This window comes from Amphiura filiformis, chromosome 18 (assembly GCF_039555335.1).
Source record: "Amphiura filiformis chromosome 18, Afil_fr2py, whole genome shotgun sequence".
NCBI classification, from domain to species: domain Eukaryota; kingdom Metazoa; phylum Echinodermata; class Ophiuroidea; order Amphilepidida; family Amphiuridae; genus Amphiura; species Amphiura filiformis.
In genome coordinates, this window is record NC_092645.1 from 16,131,466 (window position 1) to 16,159,463 (window position 27,998).

At 36.7% G+C, this 27,998-nt stretch overlaps 1 protein-coding gene across 1 annotated transcript; it reads right to left on the reverse strand.

The window, feature by feature from the left end:
* On the reverse strand, nucleotides 1–27,952 carry LOC140138988 (uncharacterized). Its single transcript, XM_072160768.1, has 10 exons — nucleotides 27,889–27,952; nucleotides 23,606–23,959; nucleotides 22,715–22,963; nucleotides 21,005–21,118; nucleotides 12,183–12,461; nucleotides 7,309–7,505; nucleotides 5,861–6,026; nucleotides 3,491–3,538; nucleotides 2,601–2,685; nucleotides 1–229 (listed from the first exon to the last, which is right to left on the reverse strand). The coding sequence occupies exons 1-10, from the start codon at nucleotides 27,950–27,952 to the stop codon at nucleotides 220–222; spliced, it is 1,566 nt and encodes a 521-aa protein (XP_072016869.1). The 3' UTR covers nucleotides 1–219.
* Nucleotides 27,953–27,998: the final 46 nt, after the last annotated feature.

The following is a 27,998-nucleotide window of genomic DNA, read 5'->3' on the forward strand; positions in this document are numbered from 1 at the left end:
TACCATAGGCCTACATGCATAAACCCATCCCTCCTCGTCGTCCGTATGATTAACATTATTTGCTCCTGCTAAAGGCTCGATGTTAGAGTTTTCATTGTGAATCGTCACTCCAGTGGTGTTTTCCTGGGCTCCCTGATGTACTTCCCTGAATGGTCTGTTGAATCGTATGGTCCGTCAAAGAAGAGTCCGCTGGTTTGCTGTATGCTGTCTGTCTGAAGCTTAGGGTTTCCTACCAATAATAAGAATTTGGGAACACCGGAAAAAGAGTATTAAATCAACCGCTCTGCAGGGTATAAAATAATTGGGTTCAAAGGTCATTAAGGCAATATTTCAAAGCAAAACATATCCAATTTGTAATGCTATGCTCTAAATTCCTGCATTACCTTTGCCGCGCATGGCAAGCCATTTTTGTCATAACTTTCGGCTACCTCAGTTCGGGAGCGATGTGAATTCACCGTCTCCTCTGAATTCAGAGACCCGGTGTGTGAAATAACATACCCGGGTCTGTGATTTCACCAACTTTTCAATTTTTTTCATTTTGGCAGCAAATAAAACACTCAGGCAGCCTGTTTGGTACATTAGCAGAGCAAAATAACGCAATAAAGCTGAAATAGCCGAATAACTTTGTTCACTGTTTTAAAGATATTATGTTGTTAGCACATAGGAAATGTTTAAACCACAACGATATAAATAACAGTATGTAAGCACCTTGATACAAAGCTACCTAAAAATGCAGTAAGAAGTTAGCACAAACAATATGGGTGACATGGTATTTCCCTGACGTACCCCCCTTCTGATAAAAATTGGTTCACTGTCCTTATGAAGTCTTAGTATGTGGCATTGGTATAGCTTTCCTGTATGGTTTTAATGTAGATTGTGTTTATGCATTGGTTTTTGAGGGTTTGGATGATTGTTTTTTTTTCTATCGAATCAAAAGCTTGTTCATAATCCTTAAAAGCGAGGCATAAGGGCAATTGGCATTCCCTAAATTGTTCAACAAATTAATTCACTGACTGTAAGTGGTTAATTGTGGGGAAATTGCCTCTGAATGCAGCTTGTTCTGTAGGTTGATTTTGGTCCAGTTGAGTGGTCAGTCTGTTTGTGATCAATTTGGTGAAGAGTTTGTACGTGTGCGAGAGAAAGCTACTTTTTGATATCTTTAGTAAAAGTGGTGCGTACACAGAAAGTTTGAATGGACCCCTATGGGGTCAAATGTCCAAAAACGTACGTACAGGCCTGTACACCAAAAATACAGTAAGTTTGGACAACCGATAATCCGCGAACTTGTTTTGTACCAAAAGTTTATAACAATTGACTCCAGGGGGCCATTCAAACGTTCTGTGTACATAGCACTTTCAAAAATCAATATTATCGGAAGGCTACTTTTTAATATCTTTGGTTTTTAAGATCTTTAGTGTCGCCTTTTTGTGCAGAATAATATCATTAGCACTCTTCCAACTTGCTGGTTTAGTGTTGGTTATTATACATTTAGTAAAGAGTTTTGCAATGCTTGGATGACTGTGTCTACTTGGCACTTAAACATTTCTGCCATGATATAATCTGGCCCTGGAGAGTTTCTATTATTCAATGACTTCAAAGCTGCTTCCACCTCATCTGCTCCCACATCAAGGATATATTCCTTTTCATGTTCTGGACCTAGATTTACATCAGGTACTGGGGTTTTACTGTCATATAAGTCTTGGTAGAATTCTTCTGCTCTTTTGATTATTCTATCTCTTTCATTAATGATGGTACCATCTTCTTGCTTCATTTGAATGATTTGATTTTTCGCTATGACTAAAGCTTCTTTTAGCCGTTTTTTTCACTCCTGTTTTTTTCCATTTCTCTTCTGACATGCTCTGTATTAAAATTGCGAATGTCGGTTTTCATATTCTTTCTTGCTGATTTACATAGCTCTTTATATTCTGGTGTATTATGTTTATTTTGTGCTGCCATGTCCCTCCTTTTGCTTAGCATAAGTTTGGTTTCTTGACTAAGCTTGTCTGGATTTCCTTTTCTTTTGAAACCAGCCACCTCATGTGACTTTGTAGCTACTGCATCACTAATGTCTTCATACATGATTTCAACACCTTCGTCTACTTCCAATCTGTTTTTCAGTTCCATTTCAAAGATATATTTCTCCTCCTGTAACTTGTTTAAGTCAATGACCTATTTCTTGGGCCCTGGTTTCTATACGGATATTGAAGGCTGCTATTCATCTAACCAATATGTGATCACTTCCTGTTGAAAATGTGTTGAGTACTGAGGTATCGAGCATATCTACCTTGAAGTAAACAACTAAAAAATATTTTCTCTTTAAATCGCACTATTGTTTGGTAATAAAATAGCAATCGCGGCAGTAAAAAATAGTGGGTCGGTTGCGCTTCACCCAATATTCACGCTTTTGCTGCCTCGGACACATTATTTGGGTGTACAGGATACTACATTACCATTTATTTCTTATTATAGTCTATCAGAAATATTTCCCAGAACAATGTTTTAAAAGATAAATGTTCAAAACGGTGGCTTTTGCTCCATACATTTTAAGAATCTTCCGTTCAAAACCATTAACCTACTTCTATATTTGAGTGATACTTTACCTCGATTTCCAATAAATAACTACTGCGATAACACATAACAGCACCAACAACGTAGTTACACCTACACCGACTCCAATTATCATGGCTATACATAGGAAATAATTTATAATAGGAAGTAATTAAACCATTATGAAAACACCTAGATACTATATGTGACATGATCAAGGGGAATGAGTCACATGTCGACCCTGGTCGAAAATGAGTTTTACATAATTATGTTTCTTAAGAGGACATTTAGAGCTTTCAGAAACTGAAAACCCCATCTTGATACGACTATAATTTGCTAAGTTACATCAATTTATCAATTGCAAACAATATAAAACAAAAGAATTTTTAAAACACTTTCTTTGCCAATATCTCAAAATCAATATTAGCGACATCCGAATCATTTCCCTTGATCGTGTCACATATTTGTTTTACTATTATGATTCTAATTTAATTAAAACTATTTTGCAATAGTCTCATGTTATTTAATACAGGTGTATCCAAAAGAACTGTTCTGTCTAAAATTTGTATTTTAAAGTATTTCAGTGCCCAAACCAAAGAGAGATAAATTAGTGGGCAATAAAGCAGCATTACACATTATTTTGAATTTCGAAAAACTGATCCCCTTTCTGTAGTTGTACATTTGTAACAATGCACTTTTGATACACAGTACTTCAAGATTCATGGATAGAGTATTGATTACTGTATTGAGTCCGTTAGATATTATTATAAAATTCTCATATTCTACAATGAAAAGTATATGAGAATTTTCTTGTGATGCAATTGTAAAATAATTTCAATTTGTTTGGGTAAGCAATTAAACTAATCATAACTGATAATTTACGATGGTACCGAACTTTTAGAGACACCCTGTATTAGTACGCTAAAAGCCCACAATACTTTACCTGATCTGGAAGATGCTTTAGAACGGATTTTCTCCAGTGACGTGTTATCTATTCAGAAATACACCAAAATGTTTAAGTTGAGTGGGATGACAGGAGTCATATTTGTGTAGTTTTAACCATTTAACTAAATATAATCAGTGTACTTCTTTAAAATACGCTGCGTGCTAGCCATAGACTTCAACATAATAAGTCCAAGTTTTCAGCTGTTTTCTCAAAATATCAAGAGCTATCTTAAGAACCACTGAACCAATACCAGGCTTGTTTGTACTCATTTTAATGCATTTTTCATGCTGATTCCAAATATGGTCATGAAAATGTACAATTCTGTCGTCTGCAGTCGACACCCGCGTGGACAGAATTAATACTAATACATTGATCTTATAGGAAAGGAATCAAGGAAGCCAATAACGGCATTTATCTTTCCATGGGTCATTGAACGGTTATATCAAAACGAAAGTCTGCGGCGTTTTTACCTTTCCGAGAAAAATAATGGACATCGGGCGGAAATGACCATTCATCTTGTGTGTCATTTTTATTTGTGTCAATATTTGAGTGCAAACACCACTTTGTCATGCTACCTTCCGACTCGCCTTAAAATTGACAATTAGGGCATGAGTAATGTATAATCCATATTGTTTACGATATCGGTAGGGTCCAAAATCTTAATAATAATCTTATCAACACGAATATTTTTAACAAATGAAACACAGACTAAACAATTCAATATCTAATATTTTACAGAGTAAATAAATAACCTTTCATGTTATCATTTATTTTTGTTGCTTGTAACGTTTCCATCTTATATCCTACAGGTATTCACTAATTTAAACAATGAACAAAATACAAGTTTGTATTGGTTAAAATTTAGCTGGTTGAAAATAATAGTTATAATGATATTAGTTGATAACGTACCTATTTCATTATGAAATTCTTATAATCTGATCTACTTGACTTACGTTTTTGTGAGTGTCAATATTTCACATCCTATCTCGGATGCATCATCAGGCCAACTGATGTTCAAGCGGCAAAAGTTCGTTGACCTGTGAAGAGGATGTTACATCACAGGTCAAAGATGAGCCAAACCTCTGAGGGATCTTCTTTATCGCTGAACAATAGGCCCCTGCCAAGTTGTGTCGTAGCCCGCCTCCCTTATTAAGTGAAGGCTCCTCCCGTTTAACATAAATCGCTTCCTTGACTCCTCTCTCAAACCAACTGCTTTCGCGATCTAATATCTTGACGTCCTTGTTGTCAAAAGAATGATTAGTGCTGTCTAAGTGCGTGTAAACCGCAGAGTCTCCGCAACCAGTGCTAGCTCTCCTATGCTGGTACATGCGCTTTGCTCGAGTTGTTTGGTCTTTTCCTTATGTAAAGGTCATCGCATCCACTGTCCTTGCACTGAATTGCGTACACAATGTTGCTTTGTTTGTCCTTTGGTTGTTTGTCCTTGGGATGGACCAGCGCTTGCCGCAAGGTGTTCTTTGGTTTGAACGACACTGGAATTCCTTGATCTTTGAAAATTCTGCGAAGTTTCTCCGACAGTCCAGATACGTAAGGTATAGTCACATTCCTGCCGCGTTTAGATTCACCCTCACCTTGCGTCGCATGTGCGGTGGACACTTTATCAGCTGATTTGGTTTGAGAGATAGCCTTGTGAAAAGTCCAATCGCGATATCCGCAAAGATTCAAGGCCTTCTGAAGGTGTTCGCGTTCCTTTTCCTTTGCGTTCTTACTTGACGGAATCGTGTCCGCTCTATGAAATAGCGTCCGTATTACTCCGAGCTTATGAATCAGTGGATGGTGGGAATCAAATAACAAGTACTGATCTGTGTGTTTGTCCTTTCTGTACACAGATGTTTCTAAGCGACCATCACTTTCCACTGTAACTAAACAGTCCAAAAAGGCCTTCCTTGAGTTCTTCCTGAGTGAACTTAATATGTTCGTTGACACTATTTATGTGATCAAAGAAGGGGGCTCATTGATCCTTACGAATCTTCACCCACGTGTCGTCGACATATCGAAACCAGTGCGTAGGGTGGGGGTGCCGGTATACGATGCAAGAGCCAACCGTTCAAACTGTTCCATAAACAGGTTTACTACAATCGGTGAGGCGGGCTACGACACAACTTGGCAGGGGCCTATTGTTCAGCGATAAAGAAGATCCCTCAGAGGTTTGGCTCATCTTCGACCTGTGATGTAACATCCTCTTCACAGTTCAACGAACTTTTGCCGCTTTAACATCAGTTGGCCTGATGATGCATCCGAGATAGGATGTGAAATATTGCCACTCACAAAACGTAAGTCCAGTAGATCAGATTATAATAATTCCATAGTTATTTATACCTGGATGAATGATAATCTTCATAATCGTACCTATTTCATAGTAAATTGAGAAACCAGGTGCCGCCATATATGAATTTGATATAAATTGTAGCCAAAGATAATTTCCTGAAATTTCCATGGTATGTGATTTATAACTGCCACAGTAAATTACTTCTTGCTGTATTTCTGTTGGTGTCTGACGTTTGTTCTGAGTAATCTGTAAGTAGAAAAAGTAATTTTCAGCAATAACAAACCTTACCGAAAGAAGTTTCGAATATTTTGAATCGTTCGTCATGGCCCATAATGTAACACCCGCTTGGGCACTTCTGCATGATGGTATGTTAGTTGGGCCCTTGCTTCCAATAATGTGCTTAAAATTTGTCAAAGAAAATTTTCCGAAAACCACTACGTTTAAACATCCTTCACTAAAACCGGGGTTTATTAAGGTTCGTCTTCATGCAACGCCACGCTTAAAGACCAATTCAGTGATTTGCTCATCCGGACGATCGTAAAAATAATCAAAATTCAGATTGGGGTACCTTTGTCATTGTCAGAGTGCTAGTGGTTCAGCCGAAAGCCGTGTATTTAGGATAAAATAAGACTTTTTACATGAATCTGTAATTTATATACTGACACTGACAGTATATAAATTAGCTACATGTATTTGAATGGGGCTTCAACTTCGTCAATTCTGTTGTTTTCGTCGTTTTGTGCCAAATTGTTCATTTCAAAAATACCAAATGACAATTTGAATGTTTTATGCTTCACTTTTAAGCAATTTATAAACAATTTTAATTTTTGTACACTTGCGCTGGGATCACTATATGGGTCTTTAAAGGTGGGTAATCTGACAGCCACATCCCTCCACTTTACCCCATCAAACTGCAGATTTTGGTATCATGTGAAAGTTCATATTTTTCTCATTAACATATTTCAATTAGGCGTTCCAAATCGGTATATTTCCGAAGAAATCATCACAAAACTGTTGAATTAGTCGTCTTTACTGTGACAACATTTGGGACTAATTTGACAGTTTTTTGATGATATCTTCGAAAATATACCGATTTTGGAACTCCTGATTTTCCTAACCCTAATCCTAACCTTAAACCCTAAACCTACTTTTTTTTTTTACTTTTACCCCATAATTTCCCTCATTCTTCAAGCCCTGCCGTCTATCTGGGGCTAATTTATAGTTTAAGCTTGTTGGATATCCATATTTCGCGGTTAGTGCTTCTTTGTAGCCCTGCGGGGCAAACTAGTTGGATATCCACATTTCGCACTTAGTGGTTCGTTTTTAACGCCCCCTAGCCACCCCCAGCCAACACATACCTCACTTCGATTTTAACTAATAAAAATAATAGTTTCCATATTGTTTTATTTTTTTATATTATTATTATTATTATTATTATTATTATTATTATTATTATTATTATTATTATTATTATTATTATTATTATTATTATTATTATTATTATTTATTTAAAGTAAAACATACATACCCGAAGCCAATCATTACACATCCCATTGTTGGCATTCTGCAATACAAATTCAGTGATGTTAAGGAGTATTGTAGTTAGCTCTGGACCGTCAATAATCCATGTACATCTGGCGGAATGTGGATACGGAGACGGATAATTCGGAGTCATAATTATTCCTGACATTTGTGTAAGCCGACCACCACAATTCTTGGGAATATCTTGGAATATGCAACAAATGTACAGTTATGTAATACATAATAAAATATGTGACGTGGTATGTCAATATGAGATACTACTGGCCACGACCGTGAAACATCCAAAAAACAGTTAGGGGTGATTTACAAATTTGTGATGCTAATAATATCAAAAAAATAATTGTTTGAAACTTCATCTGGAACTTATTTTTACACTTGGATTTTCTTTCTCACAAAACATGGCACTTTAAAAGACAACCTATCCCATTTTGTTTTCAGATACTATAACTTACGAATTCCATAACTTAGCTTTGAAAAAAGCAGTGTTTTAACTCGTGCCCAGAACTGCCTCTTTTTGACATATCACGTTATATATATTTGTCTTCCACAAGACCTAAATCTTGTGGAAGACAACCTAAATCTTTCGTAATTTGTATATATCATTAACCGAGAATGGTATAGCTATCAATGAAAAATTATGGTAAAATTTACAATGGAACACAATGCGAGCGCTTGATAAGTAATCCTTTATGAGGTATGGGGAAGGTTGTGGAGGTCCGGCCCTGAATCGGTAAAATGATATAGCTTGAAAATAACTGTTTAGAGAAAATATTTTAAGTTTGAATGCTTGACGTTTTTCTTTTTGAATAAAATAAATTATTTAAATAATTAAAATATAAAAATCTTTTTTCAAACATTTGGCTAATTTGAGGGTAATTATTATCAATAAAAAAACCCATAGGGCTGACGCCGGAAACTTCCATACTAAGGACTTGCAACTAATGGAGTTCCAATATATGATGACCCCGCAGGGCAAGAAAACAAGGAGGAACCTTAATGTAGCGTTGACCAACAGAGGGTATCAATATAGTCATCTTTTACTGCTCTATATAGTCAGTTAAGAGCCATGTGTAAACTGACGGCAGTTTAGCTTAGGGTACCAGGTTGAATAAGGAATGGGTATTGTAATTTCATCATTTTGTTTTGAAAATCTGTGATCGGTTGAAAAATCTGTGAAAAATCTTTGATCCAAGAGAGATTTTTCACGGATTTGTCAACCAGTCATAGATTTTTCACGGAAAAATGTCTCCTAGTGAAAGCGGATAATATTTTTGATTTCTCCAGGTGTGACACAATACGACGAAATGGAATATGCTCAAATAATTTACAAGATAATGATGTATAATTGTCTATTAGTTAACAAGGGTCTACAGTCACCCGTGGAAGACACCTTCTTTGTGAATTAAGATTATGCCATCAAGCCAATGTTGTTTGAATAGCTCTCGTATGAATCATATACAGCCTGTCTCAAAAAAATTCTGCAAGTGGCAATTAGAAAATACTGTTGTGACATGATGCTTACATCAACGTCAAGGGACAGTCTTATATAGTTTTCAAATGGCGTTTGTTCGGTTCAATTTGCTTGGTGTAATTTCGAGATATGTTTTGTCAACGAATGGGTAAAATTACAATTGTGCCACTTTTTTTACTAGGGAAGAGGGCTGTACATGTAAATTAATTATAGCATCATGCTTATCAGGCGTTCCTTCGTGAAATCAAAAAAATGCATCGATTACACAATGATAAAAAAAAGTTGTTTTTACTGTTTTATCGTGATACAAGTATAATCTGAAAAATCCAGAAAAAAAATTCAAGCCAAAAAGGTTAATGGTATATTTTTTCTGTTTTTTCCGCGTTTACAAACTATAATATTAATACTACAGGTAAATCCTGTTTCAACCTATAACTTTCTCAAAATAATGTTCATATCTAGACTCTTCTGCACTGATTTGACAATAATTTGTAATTTGAGGCACACATCACCATAAATTTTCTAAAAATAAAAAAATAAAGAACGCATTACGCATTTTGAAGCCTTTTAAGGTTTTTAAGCTTAAATGTAAAATATAAGTCATTAAGAAACCATTGCGTAAGAATGACAAAAAAAGAGAAGAAAATGAATGAGAAGCAAATGAAGACTAAAACAAACTTGTTATTGTCCGGTTCGTTGTAAAAAAGCAGGAAGGAAGTAAAGAGTTCATTGTCAGGTACAAGCATATACCATACACAAACATCAACTTCATATCATATAACTTTTACAAATTGCCATGAAAACTCATTTAAGTCACCAGAACCTGTAAAAATTTAGTACTTTTTGCTCGCTTTTTTCAATCGCAATCAATCAATTTTTGGTATGAAGCAGCTAATTGTACATTATAAACGAAAAGAATCATCGATAATGGTTGTTTTTCGTCGATTAGTAGACTTCGATCGTCTACAAAAGTCCATTGTGTAACACCAAGGTCCCTTTGGTTGATTATCAGGGTTACGACAATAGTTATGATCACCAAGGCCAGTTCCAGGGTAGTTTTCTGGTGTGACGGAATGCTGATAATCTTTGCCTTGCATTGTTGTAGAAGTGTAACATTATGCATATATGCAATGCACAGCAAAATAAATTGACATGTAAATATCCAACAGTTGTCTAACGTTAAGCAAAGTAATCAGTACTGTTAGACAACACTTATGCAACGTTTTTGCAGTGTACGTACTGTAAATAAAAAAATAAAGAAAAAAATGCGGAAGAATGGAGAATAAAATATAAAGAACGAACACGAAGTAACAAGCATAATAATGAAAAGTGACAAAGAGAAAAAGAAAAGCCGGTAACACATTAAAATAGAAAGCAAAAAACTACGAAGAAAAATTTGACCAAAAATGAACCAAAAAACATTAAAACATTTATTAATTTACTTGAATACATTTTAACACGTTCTGAAGCTTCAGCTGGTACATTTTCAGTCGAACCAGTATTACGTTACCGGCCGACCGCCTAGTGCCAAAAAATGTCAGGTTGAGCCGTACATGTATATGCTATTGTGATACATTGTAATATTTATAACGTTTAGAACTTCGGCTATTACTTATCACGGCGGATTGGCCGTGATTGATTTAAATTATAGCCCCCTGTGCCCAGATGGGTAATTTGATACATGAAATCGAAAATCAAAACAATATAGTTTTGTCCCCTGTGTAATTGCAATAGTCATGGGGAGCAGATTTGAATTTATCATCCACTAAACACAATGTGGTTGTGAACTTTTATTCAAACATGTATCTTGCAGTCAAGTTAGCTCAATCAATAATGCGTTCGACTATGGTGCGAGAGGATGCGGGTTCGAACCCTGGTGGTGGTAAAGTACGCTCTCCTGGAAAATTGAGTTAACTTGAAATTCCCCTGGACAAGGAACTTACTGCTAATTGTTTCGTTGTAACCCGTACGAAACTCGGGGATCTGATCCTGGTTGCGATGGTCATTTGTGGATTTTTAGGGTGTGCGCTCTTGAAGCAGCAAAGTCCCAGTGTTGTTGTTAAATGGTTTATGGAATGATGTGGGGCCATCGTAATCAGCGACAACCTATAAACTTTTTTTTTAATATGATAGAAATAAACAACTTTTCTACGGACATATCTTTCAGGTAGATTCGGTCATCCGGGATTTTTTTTTAAATCTTTTTTGAAATTTTATGTCAGTAATTAATTATCTTTTTGCAAATGGCCATAAAAACTCTTTAAATTACGAAATATTTATAGCTTTTTTTCAATCAATATCAATCATGATCAATTTTTGGCAAGAAGCGTTGTTTTTTAGTCGATTAAGTAGAATTAGTTCATCTACAGCCTGTCTCAAAAATGTGCAAGTAAAAAGCGAAGTACCCTCTTTGGCAATTAGAAAAAGATGTTGTAACATGATGCTTACATCACCATCGCGAGCGTAGTCCTAGCTTCCAAATGACGTTTGTTCTGTTTAATTAGCTTGTTTTAGTCTCGAGATATGTTTAGTTAACAACGAAAGGGTTTATCAAGAGTTCCTTCGTAAAACCAAAACAATGCATCGATCACACAACAATACAATATTGTTTTTACTGTTTTATCATGATACAGGTGTAATGGTTCTCTTTTTCGACTTGAAACAGATAAAAAGATGAATGAATATTTCACATTCTGCTGTAATGCTGTAAAACTAAATACATGTACATGTCAATGATTTTATCATGGTAAGTGCTGTTCTCTTTGTCACTCAAGACATGTTAAAAGACAAACAAATAATAATATCATGCCAACAAAATATTGTATTTCGTATACGTTTGAAATTTTACTGAGCAATTGGATATTACATTCTATTAAATTTTCTAAAAAGTGGCACAAAAGGGTTTTCATACATATTGTTTAGTGAAGCAGATCTCTGGATTGCTGAAAATAAAACGAATGAAATAAACGGTAGAACTGTTCCCTTGACGTTGATGTAAGCATCATGTCCGACAGTACTCTAATTGCCAAAGATGGCGCTTTCCACTTGCACAATTGTTTTTAGACAAGCTGTACTTATATGTTAAAAAAATAAATGCCTATCACTTCTTGAGAAATTGTAAAACATAATGCACGCGTACTGAGATGTTGATGCCTCTAATGTACGAGCCCCTCAGGGGGAGTGCATTAGACGCATCAATATCACAGTACAAGTGCATAAGTTTGTACAATCTCGAGCAACAGGTTATGCGCATTATTAACCTATATAGTTCATATCCCATATTTCAAGGTTCGCATTTTCGCATTTCGTTTGCTTTGATTGGTTATCGCTATCTACATGATCTAAGAGGTTTTGAAAAAGAGAATAATATAACCAGATATTGAAATTACCAACGTCATTGCAAGACATCCTTGGTTCACCGACATTGCAAAACTCATATATTTTTCTCGGATCTGTTGTGTAACACCAAGGTCCCTCTAATTCGTCATTAGGGTTACGACAATAGTTATGATCACCAAGACCAGTTCCAGGGTAGTTATCTGGTGTCACGGAATGCTGGTGTGGATATTGAGAAGTCCATTTTTGGCAAGTTCTGAATGATCTTGCAACCGCCACATACCCCCGGTAATCTTTGCCTGGTATTGCTGCAGGCGTGTAACACTCGGGATCTGCACGACACAGCAAAAGAAATGGACAAGTAACTATACAACAGTCAAATTTATTTTAAAAGTCAAGGGAAAGAAGCAAAGAAATATGGACAAAGATAATACTATGTCCGTTGTGTTGGACAAGGTTGATTATGACAAGAAAGTGAGTGAATTCTTGAGTGATTCTAAGACCTATGAACTCCTCAAAAGAGACCCCATCAGTGGATATAAAAAGAAAGTGATCGATTGTCTTCAGCAGCTTGAGAAATCGGAGGTTATTGACAGATATTTAAAAATAAATTATACCCCGGGGGAGTCGGTTCCTAAATTCTACGGGCTACCAAAGATCCACAAACAGCACGCCCCCTTACGACTGATCGTAAGCAGCATAGACTCTGTTACGTACTATGTTGCCAAACACCTAGCATACATAATCGGTCCATTGGTCGGTAAGTCGAAACACCACGTTGTTAATTCTAAAGACTTTGTTGATAAAATCAAGGACTTTCAGTTGGAAGAAGGGGAGACTATTACATCATACGACGTGTCTGCCCTCTTCACGTGTGTTCCACCGGATGAAGTCGTTGATGTTGTGAAGGAGTTTAAGCGAAAGAACGTTAAGCGAAAGAACAAAGCTTAATCCGGGTCAAGTGTGTTCACTTATAACTTATAACTACATATTTTGTGTACAACGGAAACTTCTACACACAACGCCATGTTCCCCGGTTTCTCCGATAGTTGTGAACTTATTTATGGAGCGCTTTGAACGCTGAGCCTTATACCGGTACAGTGCCATCGTACTGATTCCGTTATGTGGATGATACATGGGTTAAGATCAAGGAAAATCAGCTTGTTTCATTTTTCGCGCACATCACCAACGTCAACCAACACATCAAGTTTACGCAGGAGGAACCCAAGGACGGAAAACTCGCTTTCTGGATTGCCTTGTCAGTATCCAAAGTAATGGAGAATGGAGTCACTTCTGTGTACAGAAAAGACACTCACACGGACCAATATCTCCTATTTGAATCTCACCACCCCTTTGTCCATAAACTAGGGGTTATCAAAACGCTATTCCATCGTGCGGACACTATTTCATCGAATGAGGACGCTAAGACCAAGGAACACAAGCATTTGAAATCTGCACTTGGTGCTTGTAGCTATCGCAAATGGACCTTTGAGAAAGCGCTTCATAAGTCAAACTCGCCAACAAAGGACGACGCTTCACATACTGCATCAGCAGGGGAAGAGAAACGACGAAAAAACGTCACCATCCCCTATGTGTCAGATCTCTCCGAGAAATTTTGCAGAATTTTTCGAGGATATCAAATCCCCGTCTCCTTTAAGCCCACCAACACACTGAGGCAAAAACTAGTTCACCCTAAGGACAAGGTCCCGAAAGACAAACAGAACAACATTGTCTATGCTATCCCATGTACAGACAATGGGTGCAAGGACTTGTATAGGGAAACTAAGCAACCGCTGGCTAAGCGCATGTATCAGCATACAGTACCAACCACACATTCGATAACAAGGATGTTGTCATATTGGACAAGAAATCGCGGTGGTTTGAGAGAGGTGTGAAAGAGGCTGTTTATGTGAAGCGGGAGGAGCCATCTCTGAACAGAGGAGGAGGTCTACGCCACAACTTGGCGGGGCCTACAGTTCTGCTATCCAAAAGATCCTTCGACGTCTCAGTTTTGTGGCCCCGTCACGGGTCATTGACCAATCGCCGCCGAAAAATCAGACGGCTTTAGGAAGCATCCAGGATAGGATGTGAAATGTCGCCAGTCAAAAATAGTAAGTCCAGTTGACTAGATTGTAATTAAATCAACTTGAGACAAAGATAAACATGATGGACAAATGATGGAACGATAAACGGAAAGAAGAAATCGTAAAAATACGGCAGAAAGAAAACAAAAAGATAAGAGAATGATATTCAATCAATCAAACATTTAGAAAGCACCAGTTCATTTCAACAGAACTGTTATGAGGCGCTGTGATGGGTAAAAACATTATTCATAGAATAGAGTAGAAATAAGTTCTCAGTTTTGTTTTTAAAATGTTCACAATTCTCATAAATTAAAGGGCAGTCCGACCATGATTGGGGGCACCAGGCCTGATGGGAGTTGGGTGGGGAAAAGGTTGTTTTCGGCAATTTTCCTATGGTATTGTCTAAATCTTCAAATCGATTAGGGCACATGACCCTTCCCCATGTGCCCAAATTTTCAGTTTGCAGAAAACTCCATTGAAATTGGACAAGCAGTACAAAAGATGTGAGCAGTTAAAGAGTTTTCAAAACAAGAAGGAAACAATATTTCCTTTGTTTGGCTGTATTTCTAATTCAATATTTCCGACTTCCGACTTCCTAAGGCATATCATAATTCGGAATAGGTGTATGAGCCCACGACTGAACCAGTAACCAATGGATACTAATGTGCACTAAGTCAGCGAATTGATTCCGAAAGTGAACAGGTAGCCAGTGGAAATGTTCAAGGTCGGGAGTTATAATAGCTCAATATTCTTTGTGTAAGTAATGGTTCTGGCATAAGTGTTTTGAGCGTGTTAAATCACGGTACGACGGCAACTTAGCTCACTTCAGGTAAATTTTTACCGGCGTGACCTCTGCTTTTACGTAACAAAGTGAAAACAAGTCGGCAAGTACGGCTCTTTGGAAAAAAAAAAAAAATTGTAATACGCGAATCATTTCTCGCTTAATGTTCGTATTGAGCCCATAGATAAGATATAAAGCAAACAATAACATATAAAAGTTGAATTATTGTTTATGTTGCGCGAAGTAGCTTTAAAATGAGGGGGAAAACCATGTCACGATCACTCAAATGGTTATATCTACGACTGTGAGGGAACGCCGGGTAAATACTTTTCTGTAATGATAGACATTAACTAACTTCAGCTTGTAATGAATTTTCAGCGAAAATAATTGGTGTAATAATAATCGAGTCGTAGGTTCAAAAGTTGCTTACAAAGAGGCCTAGTGTCGTAATCATGCGTGACCATTGGTGACCAGGCTCATCAGGACAATTAGCTAAAATTAGCAGCCGGCTCTGTCCATATCTCGATTAATAATCGTCTAGTACTGTTTATGTATTAAAACACTGCCTTGTCTTACAAAATATTGGAGACAATATAAAAAGTAATATCACCTCATTTTGCTGAAGTGCAATCAGTTTTAAAAAGATTGTTATTGAGTGAGACACTAATGAGAAACAAGGTTGCAAAAAAGCACAATTATTTTATGGCAGGTTGTGGTGGTGTAGTGGTTATCACTTTTGTTTTTAGTGCGAGAGGGTGAAAGTTCGAATCTTATTTTCTCTCTTGTCTTGTTAATATGTGTGGGGTGTGTATGTTTGTGTATTGGCCGGTCATTTATAACTATTTTGAAATATCAATGCAATTCGGTTTTTATACCATACTGTCTTCCCTGTAATGTTTCTTTAATCGTTTATCAAATCATGAGATAAATGAACGAATGATTTTTTTTTTTTAATCTGATTTTTTGACATATTTTTAATTTGTACTCATGTCCCAACTTACACCCCAGGCTTACCCTACTTATACTTGTAATCAGTCAAATTTAAGAGCCTCTTTGATGTCTTATTAAGACATTAAAGTAATTGGTGTTTTCTTTTTCTTTCATTTTACCTCATTATTGTTTGCTTCAAATGATTTTAAATCGTATTATTATAGCTTTAACAAAAATATAAAACCTATAGGATTATAGCGGTTCTATAGGTTCGGTTTTAAAGCAATCTTATTCTCACTCAGTGAGTCACTCGTGTATACTATTTTTCTGATCGCGTGACAATAGCTCTTGTCACGCACAAAGACACTCTGAAAGCCAATATTTCTACATGTTCAATACAAGATTAGGAATATAAAGCTACCAAATTCCATGAATTTTTCAGACAAGCTAACTTCAGTTATTATCTAACATGACACCCGTTTTGACACCCGCGCTTTTTCTTGCTTGATGATATGAACGTTTTTGTGATTGTGACACGCATTCTTTCTCATTTTTCCTTCTACTTTGGGTATGTTCAAGCTTCGATATTTTCCATATAATTTAACTTAGAAACAAATATTTGTTGCTTTCACGAATAATCGTCATCTTAGCCGTGGTCATGGTACGTAATTTAAGCAGAAAACGATCCGTGTCTTCCATTTCTGGAGATATTTTGCTAAAACGCGTTTGCCGGCTAAATTTTCACCATTGTGTTATGTAACACCGTAAACATTTTCTGTCGAACAAAAGAGGACACGAAGTTGCCGTCGTACTGATCAGGGAAGGAAATTATCATGTAGCAAAGACAAGAGTGCATTTTCCATAGTCAGTTTCATAGATAGAACAGCATGAATAATATTGTTTAGCATGATTTTGTAAAAATGTTCTTATCAATGTGCCTAATCTTGGGCAAATAGACGTGTCTGCCCTCTTCACGTGTGTTCCACCGGATGAAGTCGTTGATGTTGTGAAGGAGTTTAAGCGAAAGAACGTTAAGCGAAAGAACAAAGCTTAATCCGGGTCAAGTGTGTTCACTTATAACTTATAACTACATATTTTGTGTACAACGGAAACTTCTACACACAACGCCATGTTCCCCGGTTTCTCCGATAGTTGTGAACTTATTTATGGAGCGCTTTGAACGCTGAGCCTTATACCGGTACAGTGCCATCGTACTGATTCCGTTATGTGGATGATACATGGGTTAAGATCAAGGAAAATCAGCTTGTTTCATTTTTCGCGCACATCACCAACGTCAACCAACACATCAAGTTTACGCAGGAGGAACCCAAGGACGGAAAACTCGCTTTCTGGATTGCCTTGTCAGTATCCAAAGTAATGGAGAATGGAGTCACTTCTGTGTACAGAAAAGACACTCACACGGACCAATATCTCCTATTTGAATCTCACCACCCCTTTGTCCATAAACTAGGGGTTATCAAAACGCTATTCCATCGTGCGGACACTATTTCATCGAATGAGGACGCTAAGACCAAGGAACACAAGCATTTGAAATCTGCACTTGGTGCTTGTAGCTATCGCAAATGGACCTTTGAGAAAGCGCTTCATAAGTCAAACTCGCCAACAAAGGACGACGCTTCACATACTGCATCAGCAGGGGAAGAGAAACGACGAAAAACGTCACCATCCCTATGTGTCAGATCTCTCCGAGAAATTTTGCAGAATTTTTCGAGGATATCAAATCCCCGTCTCCTTTAAGCCCACCAACACACTGAGGCAAAAACTAGTTCACCCTAAGGACAAGGTCCCGAAAGACAAACAGAACAACATTGTCTATGCTATCCCATGTACAGACAATGGGTGCAAGGACTTGTATAGGGAAACTAAGCAACCGCTGGCTAAGCGCATGTATCAGCATACAGTACCAACCACACATTCGATAACAAGGATGTTGTCATATTGGACAGAGAATCGCGGTGGTTTGAGAGAGGTGTGAAAGAGGCTGTTTATGTGAAGCGGGAGGAGCCATCTCTGAACAGAGGAGGAGGTCTACGCCACAACTTGGCGGGGCCTACAGTTCTGCTATCCAAAAGATCCTTCGACGTCTCAGTTTTGTGGCCCCGTCACGGGTCATTGACCAATCGCCGCCGAAAAATCAGACGGCTTTAGGAAGCATCCAGGATAGGATGTGAAATGTCGCCAGTCAAAAATAGTAAGTCCAGTTGACTAGATTGTAATTAAATCAACTTGAGACAAAGATAAACATGATGGACAAATGATGGAACGATAAACGGAAAGAAGAAATCGTAAAAATACGGCAGAAAGAAAACAAAAAGATAAGAGAATGATATTCAATCAATCAAACATTTAGAAAGCACCAGTTCATTTCAACAGAACTGTTATGAGGCGCTGTGATGGGTAAAAACATTATTCATAGAATAGAGTAGAAATAAGTTCTCAGTTTTGTTTTTAAAATGTTCACAATTCTCATAAATTAAAGGGCAGTCCGACCATGATTGGGGGCACCAGGCCTGATGGGAGTTGGGTGGGGAAAAGGTTGTTTTCGGCAATTTTCCTATGGTATTGTCTAAATCTTCAAATCGATTAGGGCACATGACCCTTCCCCATGTGCCCAAATTTTCAGTTTGCAGAAAACTCCATTGAAATTGGACAAGCAGTACAAAAGATGTGAGCAGTTAAAGAGTTTTCAAAACAAGAAGGAAACAATATTTCCTTTGTTTGGCTGTATTTCTAATTCAATATTTCCGACTTCCGACTTCCTAAGGCATATCATAATTCGGAATAGGTGTATGAGCCCACGACTGAACCAGTAACCAATGGATACTAATGTGCACTAAGTCAGCGAATTGATTCCGAAAGTGAACAGGTAGCCAGTGGAAATGTTCAAGGTCGGGAGTTATAATAGCTCAATATTCTTTGTGTAAGTAATGGTTCTGGCATAAGTGTTTTGAGCGTGTTAAATCACGGTACGACGGCAACTTAGCTCACTTCAGGTAAATTTTTACCGGCGTGACCTCTGCTTTTACGTAACAAAGTGAAAACAAGTCGGCAAGTACGGCTCTTTGGAAAACACTCAAAAATTGTAATACGCGAATCATTTCTCGCTTAATGTTCGTATTGAGCCCATAGATAAGATATAAAGCAAACAATAACATATAAAAGTTGAATTATTGTTTATGTTGCGCGAAGTAGCTTTAAAATGAGGGGGAAAACCATGTCACGATCACTCAAATGGTTATATCTACGACTGTGAGGGAACGCCGGGTAAATACTTTTCTGTAATGATAGACATTAACTAACTTCAGCTTGTAATGAATTTTCAGCGAAAATAATTGGTGTAATAATAATCGAGTCGTAGGTTCAAAAGTTGCTTACAAAGAGGCCTAGTGTCGTAATCATGCGTGACCATTGGTGACCAGGCTCATCAGGACAATTAGCTAAAATTAGCAGCCGGCTCTGTCCATATCTCGATTAATAATCGTCTAGTACTGTTTATGTATTAAAACACTGCCTTGTCTTACAAAATATTGGAGACAATATAAAAAGTAATATCACCTCATTTTGCTGAAGTGCAATCAGTTTTAAAAAGATTGTTATTGAGTGAGACACTAATGAGAAACAAGGTTGCAAAAAAGCACAATTATTTTATGGCAGGTTGTGGTGGTGTAGTGGTTATCACTTTTGTTTTTAGTGCGAGAGGGTGAAAGTTCGAATCTTATTTTCTCTCTTGTCTTGTTAATATGTGTGGGGTGTGTATGTTTGTGTATTGGCCGGTCATTTATAACTATTTTGAAATATCAATGCAATTCGGTTTTTATACCATACTGTCTTCCCTGTAATGTTTCTTTAATCGTTTATCAAATCATGAGATAAATGAACGAATGATTTTTTTTTTTTAATCTGATTTTTTGACATATTTTTAATTTGTACTCATGTCCCAACTTACACCCCAGGCTTACCCTACTTATACTTGTAATCAGTCAAATTTAAGAGCCTCTTTGATGTCTTATTAAGACATTAAAGTAATTAGTGTTTTCTTTTCTTTCATTTTACCTCATTATTGTTTGCTTCAAATGATTTTAAATCGTATTATTATAGCTTTAACAAAAATATAAAACCTATAGGATTATAGCGGTTCTATAGGTTCGGTTTTAAAGCAATCTTATTCTCACTCAGTGAGTCACTCGTGTATACTATTTCTGATCGCGTGACAATAGCTCTTGTCACGCACAAAGACACTCTGAAAGCCAATATTTCTACATGTTCAATACAAGATTAGGAATATAAAGCTACCAAATTCCATGAATTTTTCAGACAAGCTAACTTCAGTTATTATCTAACATGACACCCGTTTTGACACCCGCGCTTTTTCTTGCTTGATGATATGAACGTTTTTGTGATTGTGACACGCATTCTTTCTCATTTTTCCTTCTACTTTGGGTATGTTCAAGCTTCGATATTTTCCATATAATTTAACTTAGAAACAAATATTTGTTGCTTTCACGAATAATCGTCATCTTAGCCGTGGTCATGGTACGTAATTTAAGCAGAAAACGATCCGTGTCTTCCATTTCTGGAGATATTTTGCTAAAACGCGTTTGCCGGCTAAATTTTCACCATTGTGTTATGTAACACCGTAAACATTTTCTGTCGAACAAAAGAGGACACGAAGTTGCCGTCGTACTGATCAGGGAAGGAAATTATCATGTAGCAAAGACAAGAGTGCATTTTCCATAGTCAGTTTCATAGATAGAACAGCATGAATAATATTGTTTAGCATGATTTTGTAAAAATGTTCTTATCAATGTGCCTAATCTTGGGCAAATAGAAATAGATTTGAAATGTGCTCTTGAAACGAGAGAAGTTGCTAAAAGTGACACCAGCATTTTTGGCTAAAATGGTGATTGCAATGACACAAGATCCTATAGTAATAGAATTATAGTAGTAGTAATAGTGGTGACAAACGAATGAGCACAATCATAGTTTTGGGGATTCAAAACAGAATGGAGAGATTTAACATAATAACGATAAACATAGAAATTTGCTCTATGATACTTACCACAATTTTGTTCATCCGTCCTATCTTGGCAATCAGCCTCTCCATCGCATTGGAAGCCAGCAAAGATGCTTTCACCGTTTTTGCATCTAAAGATAAAAGGGTCTTTGCGGTTCTCTGAGAAACATTGGTAAAATGTAAAACAATCATATTCTCATATATCAGGTTTATGTGGTGAATTATTTAAGTAGCTGGGGCAGGTAAAACATTATTTTAGCAAATTCAATACTTTTCAATAAGTTTTACTACGAGTGAAAACATTTAGTAAGAAAACAATTACGTACCAATCATATATGTAAATAAAATAGAACATAGGTTTTCTGTTAATTCTAAATTACATTTGTGTTATGAGAATTTTATACAATATTTTGTAAATGTGAATATGATCTTGATGTTGCATATGCAAATTTAAAAAGGAGAACGCAGAGCTGTAGAGGTGATTTGCAAAGCGCGGCCAAAGACATTGCCCGAAACAGCCGTTAAGTCATATCGATCGCATCATGCCTTAGAATTCGTCAGTAAAGCATGCGACAATGCATGCGTTTTAAATTGACAATTGAATAAAACGGGCACTTGGGAATAGTCGACATGTCTGCCAGGGCTGTCCGCGGGCAAGTTAGCTTGACTATGCATACAACGATAGAGCTTTTGGTAGCAAATGCGTTATCGAATTGGCCCTAACAAGATGCTCGAATAAGAGAACCAGTGCCGCGCTTCCATTGATTAGCACGTTAGAATTAGCTTCACGCTTTCATTGCTTAAGGGCAACTTTTGATTTCATTTCTTCCTTAGGTTTTAGATCACCTTTTCTTTTTTCTCAACCAATTTCAACGAATAAGGTCTTAAATCAGAGCTAAAAATACAGGTACTGGCTGCTTGTTTTTGTTTAGGATATACAGGGGTGAACATAACGGGTACCTTAATTCTTTGGCTTACTATATTGTATTTTATTAATTCTTTCTTTAGGCAGGGTAGCCCCTTCAATGTTAATACACTGATTTCCAAGGAGGCCCTGCAGCATACAAGTACATACAAGTACATATATGATATTAATTATTTTGCAATTATAAAATTACATATACAAATACACCGATGTTCGGAATAAACAAATTTATGAAGTAAGAATCCTATGCTTAAATTGACAAATACTCATGACTTCATAATTACATTTAATATCAGCAGAAAGGTCCGTTTCCCTGCATTAATATTCCTTCACATTTCATGGGGATTAAAGTTAGAGCACGGTAAACCTATAAATGTAGTTTTAAGTGTAGTATATTATCTATCCAGTGCCATGATATTTCTCAAAGTGATATTGCTTCGGCAGCATTGATAAACCAGATAAAACAGATAAACACATCATAAAAGTAACAAAGTGACAAAAAGTAACTACACCCCTTAATGAATTATCATTATTCACGAATGGTTTATTGTATGCCAAATTGATTTTAAAATTGAACGCAGTTCTAATATGAGCCGTGAAAATATGGTTAAACACATTATTGAACACTGCTGAATTTAGCATACTTAACATGACATGCTGAAGTTAGTGAAACACGGCAATAAAATGATATTATATCATTGATATCACTTGATAACATTTTTAGCATTTTGTTTTCACGTTTTGGGGCAACGGAACTTTAAATAATTATGGCCAGAATTTACCTGAATAGGTGCATGGATTTAAACTGGAATAGCCCAATACACACTTACTGCACTTATGGACGAGACAGTATACCCATCGAATTCCCGGTTCTGCAGTGTAACACCAAGGCCCATGCTCATTATCCGGATTACGACAATAGTTGTGTTCACCAAGACCAGTGTCCGGAAAGTTTTCTGGTGTTCTGTCGTGTTCGTGGGGATATTGTGCTGTCCATGATTGACATTCCGTGCCATGTATGGTTTGATTAACTCTACCACGGTAGTCACGCCCAAGTGGATCAAAGTAGCATTCTGATGCTGTATGCAAAAAAATGATCCCGAACTTGGGTTATATGATAAAAAATAACTTAATTAAATTATTGTTCATTGGTGAATATAGTTCGAAGCGGAGGAAGCGTGAGACAGAGGGGATGCGCCCCTGAATTTTTCTATGGGGGACGTTCCAGCCCCTTAAAACAACATGTTTCAGGCCAAAGTAACATTTTCTGCACTAGTTCGGTAAATTCTAAAATTCACCTTCATTTTTGGCTAAACTAGGTTTCCTGATATCATCCATTCATCTATAGGGCATTCATTTTAGAATGGTCCTAATTCTCTGAACAGTAGCGGACCTCTTTTAATTGCTACATTCAGGGAGGTAAATAACATGTAAACTAAATTCCCATCCAATAAATTATTTTGCCCACCCTGAATTCAGCTTACCCATTACCCATAACTGCCCACCAACTTGCAGTATTGTTTGCATGTTGTCTTGATTATAGACCTATTATTTACTATTTTACTTTTACATTACCATGATTACTTTTATAGCATTGCAGGGATATTCGTGATAAAAAGCAACCTCAACCACTCAAAGTTGCACTTCGTGAGTAGGAATTGCACTTGAAAAGTGAGGTCATAAAGAAATAATTCTTCTATGGGTCATCCTAAAAGCCTCACCAGGTGCTTCAGATATTGGTGTTTTGGCAAAAATATCGCTTTCCAAATACCCAGTGGTCATGCCTTCAAATATTGTCAGTTCAGTAAACATGTCTTCAGTTGAGGGTGTTTCAGTTATGTAGACACATAAATCTGCTGCTTCATCACTGCCATTAAAGCAGTCTGATTCACCATCACACAGCCAAGTACCATTGATGCATCCACCAGAAGTGCAATTGAATTCAATGCTTGGATCGCAGACACATCCATCAACTTCATCACTGTTGTCACCACAGTCATTATTGTAATCGCAGCGCCACTCTCCAGGAATACAAGTTTGACCATCAGCACAACTGTATTCACCTTCATCACACACTGGACATGATCAAAAGTGAAAACAAATGTGGAGTATTAAACTCAAGCAGAAAAAATTATGTCCAATACAGTCGTATTTCCCGGGAGATCTTCCTTGTTACCGCCCTTGGTCAGTATGAGACTTCTCAGTCGGAGGGCCATCATGCGCGTTTTCCGTTAAAGGTCAAATTATTAACGTACGCGACTTTTGCAAAAATGACCGTCGCACTCTTGGGTATGCTTTTTACCTTTCCGCGGAAAATTTCGATTTGAAATGTATCGTATTATGTATAGCCAATCATCTTGGGCAATTTACAAATAACTCTACAATTCTCTACTTGATTTCCATTTTGTCTACTTTTGTCGTTAGAATTCGTGATTTTTGCGTTTGCTTTACCTTCAAATTTATTTTCGTTGCTAAGGACTTCTAACCCGGATATTTTCTGTCTTAACGCTTTAATCATTCCAATTTTTAGCCAGACAAGTAATTTCAACCTTTATCTATCGATTAGTCTTTGTCCCAAATTTTGAACTTAAAATTCTAAGTTGTTATAATTGTTTAAATTGGTTACCCAGATTAGGCCCATCGACGAAAATTAAGTAAACAACTTCATAACAATACCGCGTGACTTGACACCATGAACGAGTACACGCGCGAGACTTTGTTGCGCCCAAGCGCGCCATTCATCTGCGTTCAGTGAAATACGCGTGAACCTTCTCAATGTTGTTGTCGCATGGCCTACTGAATACTGGTATTTTTCCGTCTTGTAATATACAAATACAACATGTTTTGAGGAAGTAGTCAAAACTACTTGTCCCGAGGTGTTGGATGATTTGACTACTAAGTAGTGAAATCATCCAACACCGAGGGACCAGTAGTTTTGAATACTTCCCCGAAATGAAACATGTTGTATTTGTTTTACTATACCTCATAAATATTTTCACTATCACGGTAAAATCGTAAACAAAAGTCAAAACACACACCAGTCAACGTGCCGGCCGGCATGCTAAATAAGCTCAATATTTTGCTTACCTGATTTTATTGGAGGATTTATGTTCAATCAATATTTACATTTTGACCTATATTCTTCTATTTTTCTTTTTAACTTCATAAATAACATTTTGTTTCATAAAACGTCAAATTCGCGTGTTATTATCCATCGGTAATCTTGGCAAAATAACTGCAGCAGACGCCATTTTCACGATAAACGCATCTGCAGAATCGCCGTTGTGTAGCATAATGCTACGTCAAAAGGAACGGTGACGCGTGGGGTTGATACACCGTGTGGTAGTAGGGTGCGGAAGTTTTTACTACTTCCCCGCGTGCGCGTAATTGCACAGGCGCGGGGAAGCAGTCAAAATACCGTACTCGGACGCTGGCGTTATTAACCAATAAGATGTTTGGATTACCTAATAAATATTTATGAGGTATAGTAAAATACCCTTTTCATCCCGGCAGGTTTTTGTCTTAACCAACCAAAGATCTTGATTTTTTAATATGAAGCCATGTTTCATTTGCAAATTCCTGATTTATGAACTCGCACCATTTTTAAAATAACGCAGTTTATGTGCCCATATCACATTCCTTGCAAAATTACGGTATTTTTTGTGAACATATATGAGGGGGGGGGGGCAAAATGTCTGACATTGGACCCCCCCCCCCCCGATGTTTGGTCCTGGATGGACAAAGTTGCATTTCGAGGACCCTATATCTTTTAAAGTAAAGGAGTTACAAGTTTGCTGATGTCAGATTTGAACTCTACACAATTAAGTATCCCAGGATACATACTTGTCAAAGTTGTAGGGGGTTTCTTTTTTACATTTATGGACCTCCAAACATCGTCTTTCGCGTTGCGACACATTTTTTACGCTGATCCCCCTAAATTTCAAATTGATGCCACGGGAAAAAAAATAGCGTATGAAGCTCAAATTTTCAGGATTTTACTTTCTCATCAATATCTACCACCACACAGAAAAAGAAAACAATTGAAGAGGTGCTGCGGTGCACATCCCAGGAGTTGACATGGAATGACTCATATGGAATGTTGAAAGCCTTTCTTGTAGTTATAAAATATATAGCTATTAGGAGTTGTAGAGAGAATTTTGGAAGCTTTTAAAACTGCAACCCAAACCAAGCAAATTTAAATTTTCGTTGTGTGCGTATTCATAGCGTACAGTTTAATAATAGCGCGTCAAAGTTGAATGGCCCTCCAACTGTTCTAGGAATAGTGCATGATGGGATGTAAGGAGAAATGTATAAACTTTATCTAATGGAAACATATCGTCAATGGGCAGGAAAACCTCATATGTACTTTTGGCCCTTGAACATGAATAAAGCCTTGTAGATGTAGACTTTATATTGAAGAGTTTGCTTTATCCATGTTCAAGGGCCAAAGTACGTGCAGGAAAAAAACTCATATTTACTTTTGGCCCTTGAACATGGATAAAGCCTTAGATGTAGACTTTATATTGAAGGGTTTGCTTCATCCATATTCAAGGGCCAAATGTACATATGAGGCTTTTCCCGGCCAGTGAGGATACATTTTAACCCTAATCGTACTAGTTGTATTACATCATATGGACAATGTTGGTACTAATTTTAGTATAATTGGTTAAAGGAGTCCCATCACGATCGGTACCAAATCTAGTAGAGAAATCCAAAAGGCGTTATACCCCTTTCTTAAAGCCATACAGACTCTGAATATTCGACGTAGAATATTCGTTTCAATTATGTTTAAATTCATTGTTATCTTCTAACGAATGTGTGTTGACCGAAATATACGTTATACCCCTCCTTAAGGGATCTAAAATGAGCGTTTATTGCGTTTCGACAGTATTTTTTGTGGGACATGAGAGCACCTCAGACCTATCGAATTGCATTCTGAATACGAAGCATGTCTTTCTGATATCCAATAATTTTTATTTTTTGAAAATCACAATATAATACAAATTTTATGACAAATTATAAAAATTTGATATTTTTCAAATTTTTGATATATAACAGTCCTCGAAGTAAATTATAAAAATCTAATGACATATTCTTAAAGTGTATGTAGCAGGGAGGAAAAGCCGACGGTCAATTAAAAATTTTGACCTTTCATATTGAAGATATGGATTGTTTTCCCAAAAAGACCTAATTTTTTTTGGTGTTTTGGGAAAAAAAATCCATATCTTCAATACGAAAGGTCCAAATTTTCAATTGATCGTCGGCTTTTCATCCCACCTACATACACTTTAAGTATAAATCATCAGATTTATAAAGTTTACTTCAAGTACTGTTAAATATCAAAAATATCAATTTTGAATGATATGCCATAAAATGTGTATTGAATTGCGAATTTCAAAAATCAAAATTATTTGATATCAGAATGACATTCTTCGTATTCAGAATGCAATTCGATATGTCTGATGTGCTCTAATGTCCCACAATAAATACTGTCCAAACGTTCATACCCCAGCCCTTAAGGGGCAAAGAGACTCCGAATTTTCAACGTCGAATATTTATTCAACAAGTATTCGTTATTCAATAAAATATTTTTTTAATTCATTTTTATCTTCTAACGAATGTGTGTTAACGGCAAATCAGTTCCATGTGATGTCGAATGTCTGGTGAAATATGTTATCCCTGTTACGTCATCAAGCATTCGTTAGAAGTTAAACATTACTGGAAATAGAATGGGAATAGATAACGAGGACATAATCGAATAGATTATACGTGCACTAAAAGGTCTGCAGCGAGGCTTAGTCAAGGGTATAACCAAAATATACACTATTCGGGTAAATAGATGCATTTGTAGGATTGTAGATTAAATAATTCAAGCTTTTTGCTGGGCAAATCCAATGAAAAAATAACTCTCACTACTTTAGCTTTCGCTATCAGGTCTGACGGCTTAACCCAAGTCTTAAATAAAATATTACAACTAAAATTAACATTTAATTAACACACTTACGTGAGATGACAAGTTCATATTTATCAACGAAAGTCAAGCAGGCGAGAAGAATAAGAATTGACATCATTTTAAAGTTCCTTCGGTCATTAGAGTATTCAATTATTTTCCAT

What these genes read in the sequence shown, in the direction of transcription:
- LOC140138988 (XM_072160768.1), bottom strand. Translation starts at nt 27,952, where the DNA reads ATGTCAATTCTTATTCTTCTCGCCTGCTTGACTTTCGTTGATAAATAT. An exon ending in ATATGAACTTGTCATCTCAC is followed by an intron (nt 23,960 to 27,888) that starts GTAAGTGTGTTA and finishes GATCATGTCCAG; the next exon opens with TGTGTGATGAAGGTGAATAC. An exon ending in TAAAGCATCTTCCAGATCAG is followed by an intron (nt 2,686 to 3,490) that starts GTAAAGTATTGT and finishes TCCTATGTATAG; the next exon opens with CCATGATAATTGGAGTCGGT.